Source organism: Acromyrmex echinatior, chromosome 3 (genome assembly GCF_024713525.1).
Source record: "Acromyrmex echinatior isolate Ae372 chromosome 3, ASM2471352v2, whole genome shotgun sequence".
Classification (NCBI taxonomy): domain Eukaryota; kingdom Metazoa; phylum Arthropoda; class Insecta; order Hymenoptera; family Formicidae; genus Acromyrmex; species Acromyrmex echinatior.
Genome location: NC_141854.1, coordinates 23,468,791 through 23,485,650, shown reverse-complemented (window position 1 = coordinate 23,485,650; position 16,860 = coordinate 23,468,791). Strand labels below are relative to the sequence as shown.

The 16,860-nt window shown below is 29.9% G+C and overlaps 3 protein-coding genes across 5 annotated transcripts in view; 2 read left to right on the top strand and 1 right to left on the bottom strand.

Moving 5' to 3' along the window:
* Positions 1-167: 167 nt before the first annotated feature.
* Positions 168-7,457, top strand: LOC105143345 (zinc finger CCHC domain-containing protein 8 homolog). 3 transcript variants are annotated; one of them, XR_015544347.1, is made up of 8 exons: positions 168-571; positions 1,195-1,435; positions 2,157-2,449; positions 2,743-2,953; positions 3,066-3,243; positions 3,437-3,603; positions 4,574-6,804; positions 6,967-7,457. XR_015544347.1 is itself a non-coding variant. In XM_087403788.1 (8 exons), exons 1-8 carry the CDS (start codon positions 261-263, stop codon positions 6,614-6,616), a joined length of 1,803 nt encoding a protein of 600 aa, XP_087259914.1. In that variant the 5' UTR covers positions 168-260; the 3' UTR covers positions 6,617-7,457. The 3 variants fall into 3 exon arrangements, 2 of the variants coding, with proteins under 2 accessions (XP_087259914.1, XP_011049927.1); XM_087403788.1 differs by having other exon boundaries at positions 4,574-4,967; positions 6,609-7,457; XM_011051625.2 differs by having other exon boundaries at positions 4,574-7,457.
* Positions 7,458-7,951: 494 nt separating this feature from the next.
* Positions 7,952-13,539, bottom strand: LOC105143344 (small integral membrane protein 14). The gene is made up of 5 exons (XM_011051624.2): positions 13,361-13,539; positions 10,310-10,416; positions 9,553-9,607; positions 9,134-9,282; positions 7,952-9,038 (listed from the first exon to the last, which is right to left on the bottom strand). The coding sequence occupies exons 2-5, from the start codon at positions 10,379-10,381 to the stop codon at positions 8,997-8,999; spliced, it is 318 nt and encodes a 105-aa protein (XP_011049926.1). The 5' UTR covers positions 10,382-10,416; positions 13,361-13,539; the 3' UTR covers positions 7,952-8,996.
* Positions 13,540-16,097: 2,558 nt separating this feature from the next.
* The window catches only part of DAT (Sodium-dependent dopamine transporter), a 31,056-nt gene continuing 30,293 nt past the window's right edge, over positions 16,098-16,860 (top strand). Inside the window, exon 1 of the mRNA XM_011051622.2 lies at positions 16,098-16,802. The gene's annotated coding sequence lies outside the window, so the exon portion shown is untranslated. The remainder of the gene's footprint in view (positions 16,803-16,860) is intronic.

Here is a 16,860-nt window from a genome sequence, read left to right as displayed (position 1 = left end):
AATGAACAAAATTGTAGCATCTGAGCGTTGCTCGCGCATTGCGCATGCGCGGGGATTTATAGCTGCTAAATACCAATTACTGCTCCGTCCTGCTTGGCTGCTCCGTCCAAATTCCAATACTTCAATACATAGATACTACTGCACAGTGCACTGCATATACGCGTCGGTATAATCGTGTACGTGTAGCGTTGATCGTATTCTTGCACCTCATCCTGAGAACAGAGCGCGAAAACTTCGAAGCTTCTTTAGGTCGCGCGTCTATGATGGACAGCGATGTCCGTGTGTTTAATGTGAGCATGGATACGATTCCGTTGGACTCATCGATCATCGAAGACTCGCAGACGGAGGTGATCGAGCTGGATACCAGTTACAGCACGAAAGTTATCTCCTGTCTCGACGATGAAGTTCAGGTCTATAGTACGAAGAGCACCAGTCACGCCTCGACTCCGGACGACATCGAAACGATTGAAACGAGGGTCCATTCGCGGAGAGATTCGCAATTCGTTCGGTCGAACGACAAGAACTCGCAGCCCGTTTTTAAGGTTATGTTTCGTGACGAGAGTGTCTCAAGGTGCGTCTTGTCGTTCCAGCGCTTTGTTTACAATGCGCGCGCGGGAATTTGTTCCGTCTGGTTTTACAAGAATGATATATCTGACGTATAGGAATGTTATTACTTTTATTATAAGCATTATTATTTTCTTATATATGTTTTGAAGAAAAAGAATAATATGTGATATACTTATCAGGAGACCCGGCAGTGTCTTGGCACTAAGCATTAATATTGATACAATAAATATTAATAAAGAAATATAATTTATTTAATTTACACATGAATTATTGAACGTGTGTGAATTAAATATGTAATAAATATAATGATTTATTTCGCACATTAACATCAGACTTACTGGAGCAGTCAAAATGATTAGTTTCTAATTTATCAAATTAATCATTTCTATTTTTTAAGATTTTTCATTGCTGCAATATGTAAAGAATTAAATTAATTTGCTTTTCCGTTTTTCCTTTTTTTTTATATATCAAATTACAGGGAGTGAGAATAAAAATAGATACACACTTAATTATGGATAGTTGTATTGTTAAATATTAAACATAGAGATATGTAAATAAGAGTATTATATTCATTATTACTGAATTTTCTATGAATTTAAGTTCTTATTGAATTTCATGTATTTGCAGGCGATATCGGCGACAAATAAAAGACTTCTTGTATACTTTAGTGCGCTCAAAACCTCGTCGTAAGAAAGACTCACATGAGTCAAGTCTGACTTTAGAAATTTGGGATGATGGAGTTGATTCCAAAGATAAAAAGTTTGTAGAAAACGATGATGTACAATGCAGTGATACATCTGATTTTTTATTTACAATTGATAAACAACCGAATGTAAAAAATGATATGGATATTCCTACTTATGGTCAGGTAATGTGCTCTTTTTTTATTCATCTACCTTACAAGAGAAGGTTATGAACTATTCTTTATCATATTCTATAAAATTTAATGAATAATTTGTTGAGTTCCTTCTGATCTAATATTATTCCATTTCAAGTGCAGACCAATTGTTTTAGAGACATTAAATATCTTTCTTAATTTATGTTTTTTATGTTTTTATTTCTCAAGAATAATTTTTTTATATTTAAACAAGTAAAAGGATTTCATATTGTGTGTGTGTGTGTTTTGTTATTTATTATCACATATGAATGTCATATAAATTCATAAAAATTGATGACAGTTCATAGCCTCTCCTTATTAACTAATTTTCTTATTCTTGTACCTAGTTTTGCCATAAATTCTGTCAGTAGTTTAAACAGTTAGAACAAAAAAACAGCAACAGATAGACTCAAAATTATACATATATTCTGAAAGTAGAGGGAAAAAGCAAAATTTGTGGCAAGATTAGATATATACATATATAGCTATGTATACGTATATGTAACGATTATGTTATATATATATATATATATATATACATATATATATATATACATGCATATATTTTTATAATTATCATATAAAGTTTTATTCTCATTAGGAAATATCGCAATTGCTCTCTGTGTGATATTTCTTACTCTAACTTACGGCAAATGTTATCCTATTTCGTATTTGTTATTTCTATATTTTAAATAACATTATTTTATATTAGAAATATGAAAATACATTTGAAGAATCAGTCCATGAGACATCAAAAGATTTCATGCCAAGATTAAGTTGCTTTAATTGTAATGGAAATCATAATTTGCGAGATTGTCCGTTGCCTAGAAATCAAAGCAATATCAATAAAAAACGTAAAGAATTTGCCTCAAAACATAATATGGGAGTCCGATATCACTTGAGTGAGGACCAAAGATTTAGTCACATGATTCCTGGTCAATTAAGCCAAAAATTGCGAAAGGCTCTTGGATTAAAAGACAATCAATTACCTAGGCATATATATAGGTATGACATTATTATGCAATCTATTGAATTTTGAAAAAATGTTTTTCTTTATATTACTTAAGTCGATGTATGTATATATATTTTTATTATCAGTAATAAATTTAAAAAAATTTTAATATCATGTTTGCTATTTCTAAATCGATATAATATTTTTTTTGAGATCTCTAATTTTTGCAAACGCAAATGCGTTTACAGTTTACACGAAATTAAATTAAAATAAAAGAAAAGATTTATATTTCTCAATTCAATGGGCCAATAAGGTTCATTCTACGTGCCAAAACGTTTTTTCTTAGAATGAGATTACTTGGCTACCCTCCAGGGTGGTTGGAAGAAGCACGTTTACAACATTCTGGTTTATCGCTCTTCAACTCTGATGGAATAGCGGAAAGTGATACACATAAAGAAGGCGAAATCATCACAAATAGAAATAAAGATCAATATGATATTAAAAAAATATATGATTTTCCTGGTTTTAACGTGCTACCTCCTTCTGATACCTCAGACGTAAGTAATGTGTAGCTGAATAATCAGTATTGATACATGAAAATGATCTTATCTCGTAACTTGTAACGTTTTTGTTTTCGAAATCGTAAGCATTAAAATTTGTCGATTATAGGAGAGCCACAACTATTGGGTACCGCAAATGCAATCTATACATAGTAAAGAGATAATGTTATTACATTTGCAAGGCAAAGAAACAGACGATGGTTACAAACGTAAAAAGCTGAAATTACCTCCCCCAGTTAATGTAAATGTAGCAACAATCAGTGATATGGAAGTAGAAGATGCAGAAGGTATAATTATTAATCATATTTCAATTGAATAAATATTATCACTTTAATATAATTTTACTTAAAAAGATAATTACAGCAAGAAGCGAATATATAAGAATAATTATTTCAACATTAATTTCATATTATTAATAATTTTAATTCGTTTTTTTCTTTTTATAAAAATAAAAGATAATTTCTTTTTATTTTATTGTAGTAGAAAATATTGTGGAGAATGTGTCTGTTAATGGGCATTTTGTACCACCATTACCGAAAGAAACGGTGGAAGTGCCACCACCACCACCACCACCACCGCCGCCAGAGTTACCTCAAACAGATGATTCAGATTCGCAGTCGCAAGAATTGCCTTCGTCCGATTCTGCAGTATGTGTCTTCAAAGAACTATATTTTCAATTATTATATTCTTAAGCATCTTATAATGAATACTATTCAATTTATACACACCGATTTGATGAAACTTTTATTATTAGAAAATTATTTGCAAAATAATAAACAACGATAACCATTTAATCGGTGATCAATATTTAATACAAATCAATATTTAATACAAAAAATTTGAATGTTTATGGAAAACTAATGAAAATCGAAAATAATATAAAAAATTATACTATACAATTTTATTTTGCGACACGAATATGAACAGTCATTCTCGATATTTATATTTTTGCCTGCTAAACACGAATCCATTGTTTAAATTCGACTATCATCGTAATTTAAAAAAAAGTATCAGTGATGCAAAAGTGACAATTTATAATGCAGCATAGGTAATAAAGCTAATACCACGCTAAATAATAAAATCCTTCGTCATAAAAATCTTCAAAATTGTCGTTTTTGTATCTTTAATTTATATATATATATTTTTTTATTATTACTATTATATTTATTATTATTGATGGCCAAATTTGGACAACGGATTTGTATTCAACGGATAAAAAATCGGAAATAACTACTAACATTTGTGTTGCAAAATGATATGAATAGTATAATTGTTTTATATTTTTTCGATTTTCAGTTTTTCATAAACATTATAATTTTTAATAAACGATATATTAAAACTGTATAATGCGAATACACAATAAGTAATACGAAATAACGGTCGAAGTTGGATCTTAAGTGCTTTTAAATAATTCCATATAAACTTATATATCTTTACTTCTTATTTATTTTTGCTATGTATTCCAATTTTTCTTATTAAACATATTGATGATTGTCGATGAAAAGGATAATGTTGTTCATCATTTTGCAAGTATTTTCAGTAATAAAAATTTGATCAAAATTGGCGTGTACATATTGGATAATGACGTTTGTTTACAAAATTGCATTTTCTTTTCAGGACGACACTACTTCGAACAGAAATTCGCCATCCTTATCTGAATTAGAAAGAACAAAAAAAGTATTACTTATGGAAATTGAAGAGGTCAATTCGCATTCTAATTCTGATTTTATATTAACTAAAAACGATTCGAATACTGCGTTTGTATCGGAAACATCATTTTCCAGTATTACGACTACCCCTTGTACTTCGAGAAGATCTTCAGTTCAAGATTCTGTAAAGTCGGATTTACAGTTCTGTTCTGATACATTACTTAAAAATGATTTCAACACTATGATTACATTGGACACCTCAGCTTCCGATAAAATGCCTCAATTTGATTCTACTCCAATTCGTTCTACTTTCCACAGATCTTCAGATACAAATCAAGCTAGTGTCAAGTCGGTACATTTAGGTACACCAATATTGCCAAGTACCTCTCCTTATAATAAATTACCATCGTCAGAAAAATTTTCCAAAGACATTTCTGACGTAATCAATTTCGAAAATTTACCTGATTCAACGGGCAAATTTGAACAGATGTCGGGAGTTTTGCAAAAAGTTAGAAGCACTATGGCAAGATTGCATCAACAAGAATAGATTCATTAATTAAGAGCTAATATAAATACAGATTATTAAATACATTAAAATCAATGAAATAGTTGAAATTATTAAGAGAAAATAATGATACGATTTAAAAATTATAATATTTTTCTTACTTTTTTTTCTAATTCAATATGAAAGAGAATATTTTGATTGATATCTTATTGTAAATATATAAGATATTTTTGAGTATCTATAAATGTAAGATTGATGTGTTCATGGACATTACTCAAAGATCTCAAACATGTAGTTTGCAGGCTAAATCATGACTGAAAGTTCAATATGATTCATGGTTGATATAATAGGATTCTTTATTCTATATTTCTCTTTGACCTTCTCTAAAATCTTTTTTCTTCAACGTAATGTAGGAAATTTTTTTATTGTATCACATTTTTCTGAAATTACTTTTCAGACAAGTTACTTGGATCTGTTAAAAAATTTATGCTGTTTTTTCATCTTATCGAATTTTTGACATAAAATTTTAGAATAACACCCTTAAAATATATATGTCAGAAAAAATATTCTATGATTACGTGAAACTTTTTTCCTCTAGGCATATATGTTTTCTTAAGAGAATGAATTTATTTTCAAATTATAAAAGTATTATTACTCCTTGATTTTTTCTTTTCTTTCTAATATTTCTTTCGAAATTCTAACGATTTAGAGTTAATTTGAAAATCTTATGATGAGATTAAGAGAGATTCATATCCTTATTCGTTCAAGCTTTCTCTTAGTCTCTAATTGTGCAGTACGTGATATATGAGTATGAGATCTTTGATATATATATATATAATATATATATATATATATATATATATATAAAATAACAACTAATTAACTGATATAATAAGAATCAGCATTTCTCTGAAACTTTTCAATTTCAGAGAAATTCAGTTTTCTCTGAAACATTCTCTTCCATTTGTACATACATTCTAGTCTATTATCGAATCAGAATGCCAGAGATCTATCGTTTAACGATATCACGATATGTCTAATTTTTTAACAAAGATTGAAATATATCATACACAAATTCATATTGAACGTAGACTATCTGTTGAACAGAATATCAAACGTTTACAAACGTTCTCACAATTTATTATGAATCTATAAATTTGGTATGAGTTCATAAGATTGTATACATCTTACATTCTTGAATGTAAGATATATTCAATCTTGAATGCATGATTTATACATTTAGGTATAATTCAATTTACTGCAATATTTGTATATAGTGTGTGTGTTATAATTATATATATATTTATATATATAATATAGAAGATATTTTATGTATAAATACATACATATGTAAATATTACATATGTAATAATAGATATATAAATCGCTGTCATCTTCCGAAAGTACAAAAACATGGATACAAGATTTTCATTGCATGGTTATTATTAAATAAGTAACTGTGATGCTTATTTTATTTCTGTATTTTCTTATATTTCAGATCTCTGATATCCTATAAAATGCTATGTCATCTTCCAAAAGTACAAAACATGAATACAAGGTTTTCATCAGTTATTGTTAAATGTAATTGTGATTTTTGTATTTTCTTGTATTTCAAATCTGTTTTCTACATGTGCACATTAATTTGAGGATTTAAGGAAAGTTCTATTTTGTGCAATATATTTTGTACATGTGAGGTAATATGAAATATTAAATTGTGTGATTTATAAAATTAATCTTTACATATACACATACATACATACATACATATATATATATATATATATATATATATATATATATATACATATATGAAGATTATTTTTCATAAATATACATATATGTATACATACATACAGTTATACAAAGAAGAAAATAATTTTTGAAGAACTGAAGATAATGAAGATAATGAAGAACTGAAGATAAATATATAAAATCCAAACCGCCAAGCATTAAATTTGATCATAATATAGCAAGGATACTCAGAAATTTGGAATTCATTTCCAAGTTTCAAATTGATGCTTAATTTTTATTCGTTCAAATATACAATTTCGGTACGTTAATATAAAAACTTTCGATATATTTAATCTCAATTTTTTCTATTAGTAAAAAAGATATAATATTCATCTGTTATTATTTCTACAAATAGTATTTACAATTTTTTATAAAAATAGATATGTTAATTTTGTGCTGATGTACAATTCCCATTTTATTTAAAAAAGAAATTTCCGAAATATGATAAATATAAAATGACGTAAGTAGCTAAGTTTAAATATATTAACATTGTACAAAAATAATTATATGTAACTATAGCATTTTTATCTAAAATAAAATTATTTTGTAATGAAAATACGTATAATCAATTATATAAATCGTATGAAAGAGATTCCTTTACGTAAATATATATCCCATGTTATTTTTTTACAAAATCTTATATTGACATTATTTATAATAACATAATAAAGAGCCATTTTATACAATGCGGAGAATCAGATTTTTATTATCGACAATATGGGAATGTACAACGTTAAGCATTGTTATTAATGTAAAATATTCTATCATAAGTCCCTCCATATCCATTACGGGGAAATAATGTAATACTGCTAACGTTATTTGTATGTAACGTTATTTGTATACAATATTTAAATTTGTAACTTTTAATTTGTATAAAACGTTTGAGGTGTGACAAAATATCTCCACTTTATTTGAATAATATGTGTGCGTGCGTGCGTGCGTGCGCATGTGCGTATATGTGTATGTTGTGTCTAAATATATTATACAAAACTATTATATTACGTAATACAAAACTATGCTCTTTCTTTTTTGTGTGAATAACAAAATTAATTTTTAAATGTTTATCAATTTTATTGCACGGAAAAAAGATGCAATCGTTTACTTTTTTACAATCGTCCATTACAAAACAAATAAATGTATAAATATTGTTTTTGACAAGATCTAAAATTCTCAATTATTTATATTATTTTGCTATTGAAACATTTATAACAGATATATATAATTGTATATTCGATATTTATACGTGAGAGATTTTTTTTTATATACCAAATTAGGTTTTGTGATTTTAACAATTTTTTATAATAATTCTTTGAATATAAATATACCAAGTAAATAATTTCATTACATGACTATTCGTTCGCAGGTATTTTATCTTTTTATCGTTTTCATAATACAAATTTTAAATTATATTCGCGTATAGTACATTATTATTATTCCACGTGAGCGAATTTTTTATTTTATTAATTACAATCCATTATTACCCTCTCAAGAAACGAACATGTTATTAGGTACTAAATTTAGTTTCCGCGGTTTTTTTTACTTAAAAAATTCATTTATCTCGATATCAAAAGCAAAAAATACATCAATCAAAGTATTTGCCGTAATCTTTTCGCATTGAATTTTAATGACAAATGTCTAATCTCTAAAATGCAGCCGGCTTCAATGTCAAAGTAAATTACACTTACAACTAGCGTCATCTAAATGTGAGCCGCGGAAACTAAGTTTAGTATTTAAGAAATGCTAGAGATCTCATATTAGATGTAATAGTTAAACTTTATCTTTCAAAAAGTCGAGATAAAATTATTTTATATCGTGTTTATACATATAATCTCGGCACGAGATTATTAGAGAAAAAAAGTTTAAAGAGAAAGACGCATACGCGCGATGAGAAAATTGTATAAAATTGAAATTGCCAACGTGTAAAGAAGTTAAGTCTCCAAAAATCAAATTGATAATAGCTCACTAACGCGCATACATTAGATTTATTAATATCATCTATATATCATACCGTCTCCTATTTCTGATATAAGTTTAATGCAGATCCTGATATATAAAATCTTGAATAACAAGAATCTTTACGATGTCACTACACTATTTAATTCATCGTCGGCGAAGGCGGACCATCCCCATGTGAACCCTGCAAATAAAGTATGCTCAAAATACGCCTTCAAGTTTCCATCAATAATACGCCTTCAAATTTCCATCAATAATACACAATCGACGCACACTCACGGGCTCATTGCTGCTCTTGTTGATAACATTCCTGGTCGAATATCGCAAAGATCTCGGTCTAAATGCGTACAGGAGAGCGATGAAACCAATAATTAAGCAAGTAAAGAGAAAATCTGAACATTCCCGAACATTCGTCTGCGGCCCTGGAACTAAAAAAAAAGAAATATTTATTTTTTTCTTTTTTAATTTCTTTTCTGATTGTGTAATTTAATATTATATCTAACTCATAATTCAATATCTTAAATTATTAAACTTTTGTTTGTTTTCAGTTCTGCAAAGAAAACGGACTTAAACTGAAGTTAAACTTAATTGGCTATGTTGATGAAACCGACTGTAGGAAACAATTCGAACAGTTAAAATTAAATATCAAATATTAAATATTAATTAGAAGTGTTTAGTAGCAAATAATGAATACCTACCTCTCGACACATTGAAGCACTCAGTATCTGAACAATAATCCTGGGATTGTCGTAACTGGAACAGTAAAATACAATTTGTGGAAAAATTAATTTGCAAAATATACGCAGTGAAACAAATAACTATATTTGCTGTTCGTCATTGAATGTAAGTGCGATAAATATAAAATGAAAAAAATATACAACAATTATTGATTACTATTAATGTGAAGATTGGATTTGACTTTTGTGTGAGTGTATGCCTTTATATATATACACAATACACAGTACACGATACATACATATATACATCGATACATTTATGTGTAAAAGTCATGTTCATATTTTATGTATACTTTCTTCGCGTTTTAACAAGAATTATTCGTTACGGAATGTATACTTAAAAACGAATTTATTCAGAAGCGAACAGATCTTCTTTTTTTACACTCAAATCTTTATATAATTCGACGTCCTCATGTTTGATTTGTGTAATGTATCATGCATCGGCAATCGACTTACGTAATTGAAACATTTTTACGTAACCGCGTGGCGCAATGAATTTCTGCCAGCTAAACAGAAGAGGTCATTGCGTTACAGGTCGTCCAAGAAACCTCGTTTATTGTTCGGCCTAAAGAGACCTAAACGCGAAAAAAAAAAAGGAAAAGGAGATGCATTCTTCGTCGCCGTCCATTATCTGACCACGATCTTATCGCAACATATATCTGACGAACTCATTTTTTTTTATTTATTTTTTATTTATTTTCTCTCTTGTATTACTTACGATAGAAAGCAGATGTTGCACGGACATGTGATTCCACATGCATTCGCAGGGGTCGAATCCTTCGTCGCTCATCGTGGTAGATGGGTGACCTTCCGCAAAATCTGCCGCTGCACGCAATTAAAAAATTACCTCGATTATTGAAATTATTAGATACATCAATGTTTCTTTTTCATCGCAAGCGCAATCTATGTTTTTCCGTCGTGCACTCCGGCTTTTTGCCATCCGCGAAACGTGTAACTTATCTCTTATTTATGGTCGGTTACTTTTATAAACACAGAACAATATACTAACGTCGTCAAAAAAAAAAGAAGAGAGATTCATCAACAAACAATACATTTTAGCAATTTTTTATAATTTGATACGCGCGATTACATGAAATAATTTAGTGCAGAATTTCAGAGAATTACATATAAGTATACACTTATAGCACAAATAATTATCTTGATTAATTTTTCTACTATATTTAATATTGAACGTTAGAATTAATTGATTAATAACGAGTTTATATTCGAAGTAACAAGATATGTTTTTATATTTGTTCCAAAAAGCTAAATTAAAATGTATTATTTATTGTCGTACTTTCAAAAATGTCTTATATAAAACGGGGCAATTTTTCGCATGTGAGCGAAGTGAATATAATATCTGACTTCTTATCTGGCTTGATACGATATACGCGACTATATATTAAAAGATATCTCACGAATGCGACATAAATGTTGCGAACTTACGCAGTGTAAATTATCGGTAGAATTGCTAGGTTGGATACCGTTTATCGTGCACGTGGATGAGCTACACGTTATTTTATATATTGTAAAACTTATTTCTTTCAACGACAGAGATACTGCGTTACTTCGAGCTTGAGAATATATTTATTAATTTGATGATTTATATGTTTATTTATACAATGACTTATGTGTTTATTTACTCAATATATTGACTTTTACGTCATCCATATCTGATAACAAGTTTCTGCGAAAGTTCCGTCTCACCCATTGTGTTTTAGTTAAAAATTAAGAATAATTTTTAATCATTTACTAAATATTTAAGTCATTAAAGAAACAATATAAATTATAATAATGTACTTTATTGTCTTAAGACATTAAAAAAATAATACTTAATGTACATTTATTAAGCTCCTATACCCTGAAATCAGCTTGATCAGTCAATGTAATGATAATTTATTTAAATATTTAAAATAAATATCTTCGCATGAAGTTTGTTTTTGATTCATTTTGTCGCAGAAAAATCGAATTTGAATATTCCTTATTTTTAAACAGGATATTGCGAGCAAGTTTAAACTCGCAATAACAAAATATATATAATATATTCTTTTGTATTCGTTAAAACACGTCCAAGTTAAAATTATTATTGTATTATCGATTTTCATAGTTTCAAGAACGTTGCATATAATGCGAAATTATTCTCTTTTCGAGAAATTTAGTGTATTCGACTTCTAGTTAAATTTATTGTAATATAAATTGTTTATTTTATTTTTAATACATATTCTTGATACAATATACATATTATTATGAATTTTTAAAAATATATATAAGATAAAATATTGCTATTAAGTGGAATATAAACTTATCTTGAAAGTTTAAAAAGTTTAGAAAGTTCATAAAGAATGTGTTGCGAGATTAACCGAAGGAAGTCATAAATCGCGGAAGAGTATTAAAGAAATGTAGATATTCTCAATAATGAAAAAATTATCGATATTTACATGAATTACTGCGACACGCAACATTAATTTACAGCACGCATTAGAACTACAATAAAGAAACGATCCACGGTACTGATTTCTAATCCTATAGCAAACGTCAATTGAGATTCGCTAAACAAATGCGCAAACACTCGTTAATAACTCCTGCCTATTTTTTTAAAAACGTAAACTAACTTAATCTCGATTTAACTTACTGTTTATCCAGTTTTAAAAATTAGAAAAAGATAAAAGAGTGAATTAACCTGAGATTAAAGTAAATTTACATTGATAAAAGTGAACATTAATAAATTAAATGACAGCGCAAAAATGTAAAAATTAGATTGCTGTTATTCGAGCATCGACAGAAAAACAGGATTCTTTCAAGTAAAATCTCATTTACGCAACGCAGCTGCTGCAACAATATTTTCGCGTGTATATCGAGCGAGCGATCCGCAATCGGAATTTTTCTCGTCTTCGCGTGCATCACGCTGTCACAATTCCCGGAAAGCTGAACAGTAAGAGAGAGTTTACGAGGACTTAATACAGTTCTTGAAATTAAATAACAAGGTCTATTCGAGTTGCTTGTACTTTTTGTATTCGGAATCTTCACTATCTCTCGTTCCGAATACATATATTCATTAAATTTCATAATTAATTTATTAAGACATTTTTTTACTTATCTACCAATTTTATAGGTAAAGCTTCTGGCTCGTAGCTCTTTTTCTTTTAACTTGTTTTTTAAATTGAATCATTATAATTATACTATAATATATGTTTATCTCTCTTTAAGGAAAAAGACTTTTGAAGATTTTTCGCAACGCGAACAGATTTAATATTACAAAAATGAGCGAATTTACTAGAATATTCATAAGTTTAAACAAGGACAAGTGATACTCTATGCGCTGTGAGCGCCAAATCGAACGCAGCTATCACAACTAGAGCGATACGCGAAGCGAGGAGGGGGAGGATTGCAGCTGTAGGCCGCGAGAATCGCGATTTTCCGCGCGGCTCGCCTCGTTTCCGCGTTTTCTCCGCACGAGAGAGATCGATGATATCCCCACAGCGATTTGCGGGCGACGAGAGAGAAATACAGCTTCATCGCTCGTGTCCGTATGGTATGACACGAATGCGTCGCGACGGACAGCGCGAAAGCGCCGTCGAATGGGAAGTCGCGGGATGACGAGCGTCGCGATTTATCGCATCGACACTATCGCGCGCGAAACGGAAAAGGGGGAAAAAAATAAGAGGAAAAAAAAGGGAGAAAGAAGACGCGACCCAAATGAACGATCGATGACGGATCGTCGTCAACGGAGGGGCAAAAATATCCGTCGCACAAGATGCACATTACTCACCGTCGTCGGCTGAGAAAAATGGGAATGGACGGAAGAGCTGGATAACCACTGCGTGACGCAGCTTGACAGCTTCAGGCGACTTGGACGACTTATGCTCGGCCCATTCCAACCATTACAATCGTCGTCGTCGCTGGTCGTCGCCTTCGCTCGTGTAATACGTTCGCAACCGTGCTTTCGTGACCTCGCGGGATTGGCGTAGGGCCGGCCAATCGACGGGAACGGCGCGATATTTTCAAACCCGTATTCGAAGACGGTGGATCTCTAAATTGTCATTTGGAAAATTTCGACCTAAGAAGGATTAGAGATATTTTTTTAATTTTTTTAAAATGAAAACAAAATTTGAAGTAAAAGTTTGATTATTCTCTTTTTACTGTACGAAAAATAATTTATAAAACGTTATTATTATATGTACCTGGCAATGTGATTCATAAGCTTTGCGTTTTTGGATTATTATTTAAAAAATTGCAACCTTGTTGCGTGGTGCAAAAAGAATGGCATTTTTTAATGGAAGTTTGATTATTTTCTACTTTATAGATTTTACAGCATAAAAGGTAATTTATAAAACATAATTATGCGCATAATGTATGTTTTGCAGGTTGATGATGCAGCGATGTTACAGCTGTGTTAAATAATTTATATATGTATAAATAAAGAACAATTTGTTGAACTTAATAGGATTAATTAATCTGAACTTTTTCGAAAGAATTAAAGTGTTGCTTTTATTTTGCATTTTTAAATTGTATATTGTATTGCAAAAGTAATATCATTTTATGTCTTTTGATGATTATGAATATTATGATTGATGATCAACAGATTATGATTAATGATCAACAGATAATGATTGATTTATTTCTAACGAGATGTTGTCCAAGATTTTTTTATATAAGAACATATAAACTTGTATAAACTTATTTAATTTACATAAAAATATATATAATTATAAAATAAAATACATAATATTATAAAATAAAATATGTCTATATATGTAACATGTTTCTTTATTTTGTAAAATTAATTAATAATTAATTAATAGTTTTGTACAAAAAAGTAATTATGAGAAGACAAAAAATAATTAAAGGGATAATTTGCTCATTGCTTCTTTTATAAAAAAATCAAGTTTGCAAAAGTGACAAAAAATTGTCCAAATATAATTATTTATACGATTAAAAAAAAAATATATATATTAGGTGTTGGAATTAATTCGTAGCGTTTTACAAGTGATGGGAAGTACTTTCATTAATGTATTTTTTAATGCTCATGTGAAATAAATAACATTCTTTCATTAAAAACGCTACGAATTAATTCCAACACCTAATATATATATATGATTGTATATGAGCAATTTTTTCTCATTTTTCCAAACTTGACTATTTTAAAAGAAACAATTCGAAAATTATTCTTTTTATTTTTTTTTGCGTCTTCTTATTATTATAAAAATTAATGAATAGGATAAAAAATGCATTTAATTGTTTACGGCTTTTATCTTTAGGAAATACGATAAAGTCAGCATTATGAATTCATAATACAATAAAATTGATAATTGTCATTATTAGTACACGAACTTTATAGTAGCTAAATGTTACTCTGTACAATATGTATATTAATAAAAAATATAGAAATTTCTGATTCTTTTAGAAAAAAATTTTCAATTTTTTAAAACATTTCTTTTCTTTAACAAACATTTCCATGTTCCAGCGTTAATGTTATCTTTGAACTTTCACACTGTAATAAGGAAAACTCGTTGTTATTTATTTTCTTTGCACAAGGGTAAATACCACACATTTTGAAATTTGCTAATTGGAAATCCCAATCGGATTCTTAACATTTTTATAATGATTGCCTAGAATACGTATTTGTGTGCGCGTATATATGTGTGTATATATGTGTTTACAGCTTGTCGTCATTATTGAAAGAATAAATATATAAATTTAATTACATAATATTAAATACTGTATAACTTTCGATTTATAAAAAGTTCCATTAAAGACAAATCGATGTATATACAAAAAAATTAAAATATATATAATAACGTATATTATCATCTTGTTCTTCAGCTTCTTTTTCCCTACAGATTAAATGATTTTCTTATCATTTCAAAGACGCAACATCATGCTTTCTATTATCTAACAAAAACATACTCTATTCCTCATCACTTAAGCAAGAAGATTTATTAATGATTACGTAAAAATCTTTGACTTTTTTAAAGACTTTGCATATGTAGTATTAAATTCTTCATTTCCAGCTGATGCGATTTTAAATGCCGTTATTTTTGTAGAAGAAATATATGGGAACAATGAGATTGCAAGTAAAATATTATGTATATCATAACACACACACAAGCTCGCATGTCTATATGCATATGTATAAATTTATTAATTAATATTAGTTTTTAATGTATTATTTATTTTTATTTTATTAATATATATATGTATATATATATATATATATAAACTGCAATGTATATTTATACATATATGAAATTTGTATGTATATACATTAATTCAATTAATATATATTAATAAAATAATATTAATTAATAATATTAATAAATGATAATAAGCGAAAAATAAACTCATATATGTATATGCAACATGTTTTCCATTCTCCTTTTTTTTAGAAAAGTGACTTTTTATCGATATTGTGTGTAGAATTTCTCATCGAGCGACGGCGCACGCGCGCGTGCAGTGATTGGTCGCGGTCGCGCACCACGTGACCACGGCGCGTATATACGCGCCGACGGGCGCTAAAATTCGCCACTCGCTCTTTCGATCCTTTGCGACGAGGTTCCCCTGTGCTGAAAAAAAATACTACCGCATCCCTATTTCGCATCCATCTCTCCATTCCTCTTTTTTCTTTTCCTTAGCTTTAACTTAGTGCTTGTTCGATTGCTCTCGCGAGAGAACGGGACGCGCTTTTCCGCCGGAAGTAACTCGCGACGGGGCGATATTGCCGCGTATTTGGAGAGCGTCTCGAAATTCGCGGTTCACTAAACGTCCTTTCGCGATCTTGCTTCTTCCTTTCACTTCACCACTCCGCCGATCGCCATCGGGATGCGCGAGGACTCTCTCGAATAGAATAACGCGAGTGACTCGCGGAAACCACCCGGATTCGAATCCACATTTCTTCCGCGGCGAATAGCTCTCGTCCTCTACGTAAAGTAACGCGCGGGAAGAAGGAAATCTACTCTAGAATTTGACGCGGAAACGCAGGGGTGTCGACGAGGGCGGAGGGAAGAAGGGCAAGAAAAGGAACGACGACGCGCTAATCGGGCATGGGTCTGACGGATACCAGTTTCGAGTTACTTCTGACCCTGTGGCGAGTCTTCGTCGTGGGAGTCCTGTCGTGGACCGAGGAGCCGCGCGGTCAGTGTCGCGGTGTCTCGCCAAGCTGCAACATTCACGGCAACGCCGTCGCTCGTTAGTCGTCTTCGGCGCGACACTCGGTAAGTACACGTATCCCGTCTACCTCCCGCATTCCGTCTTTCTCGCGATGCTACTCAA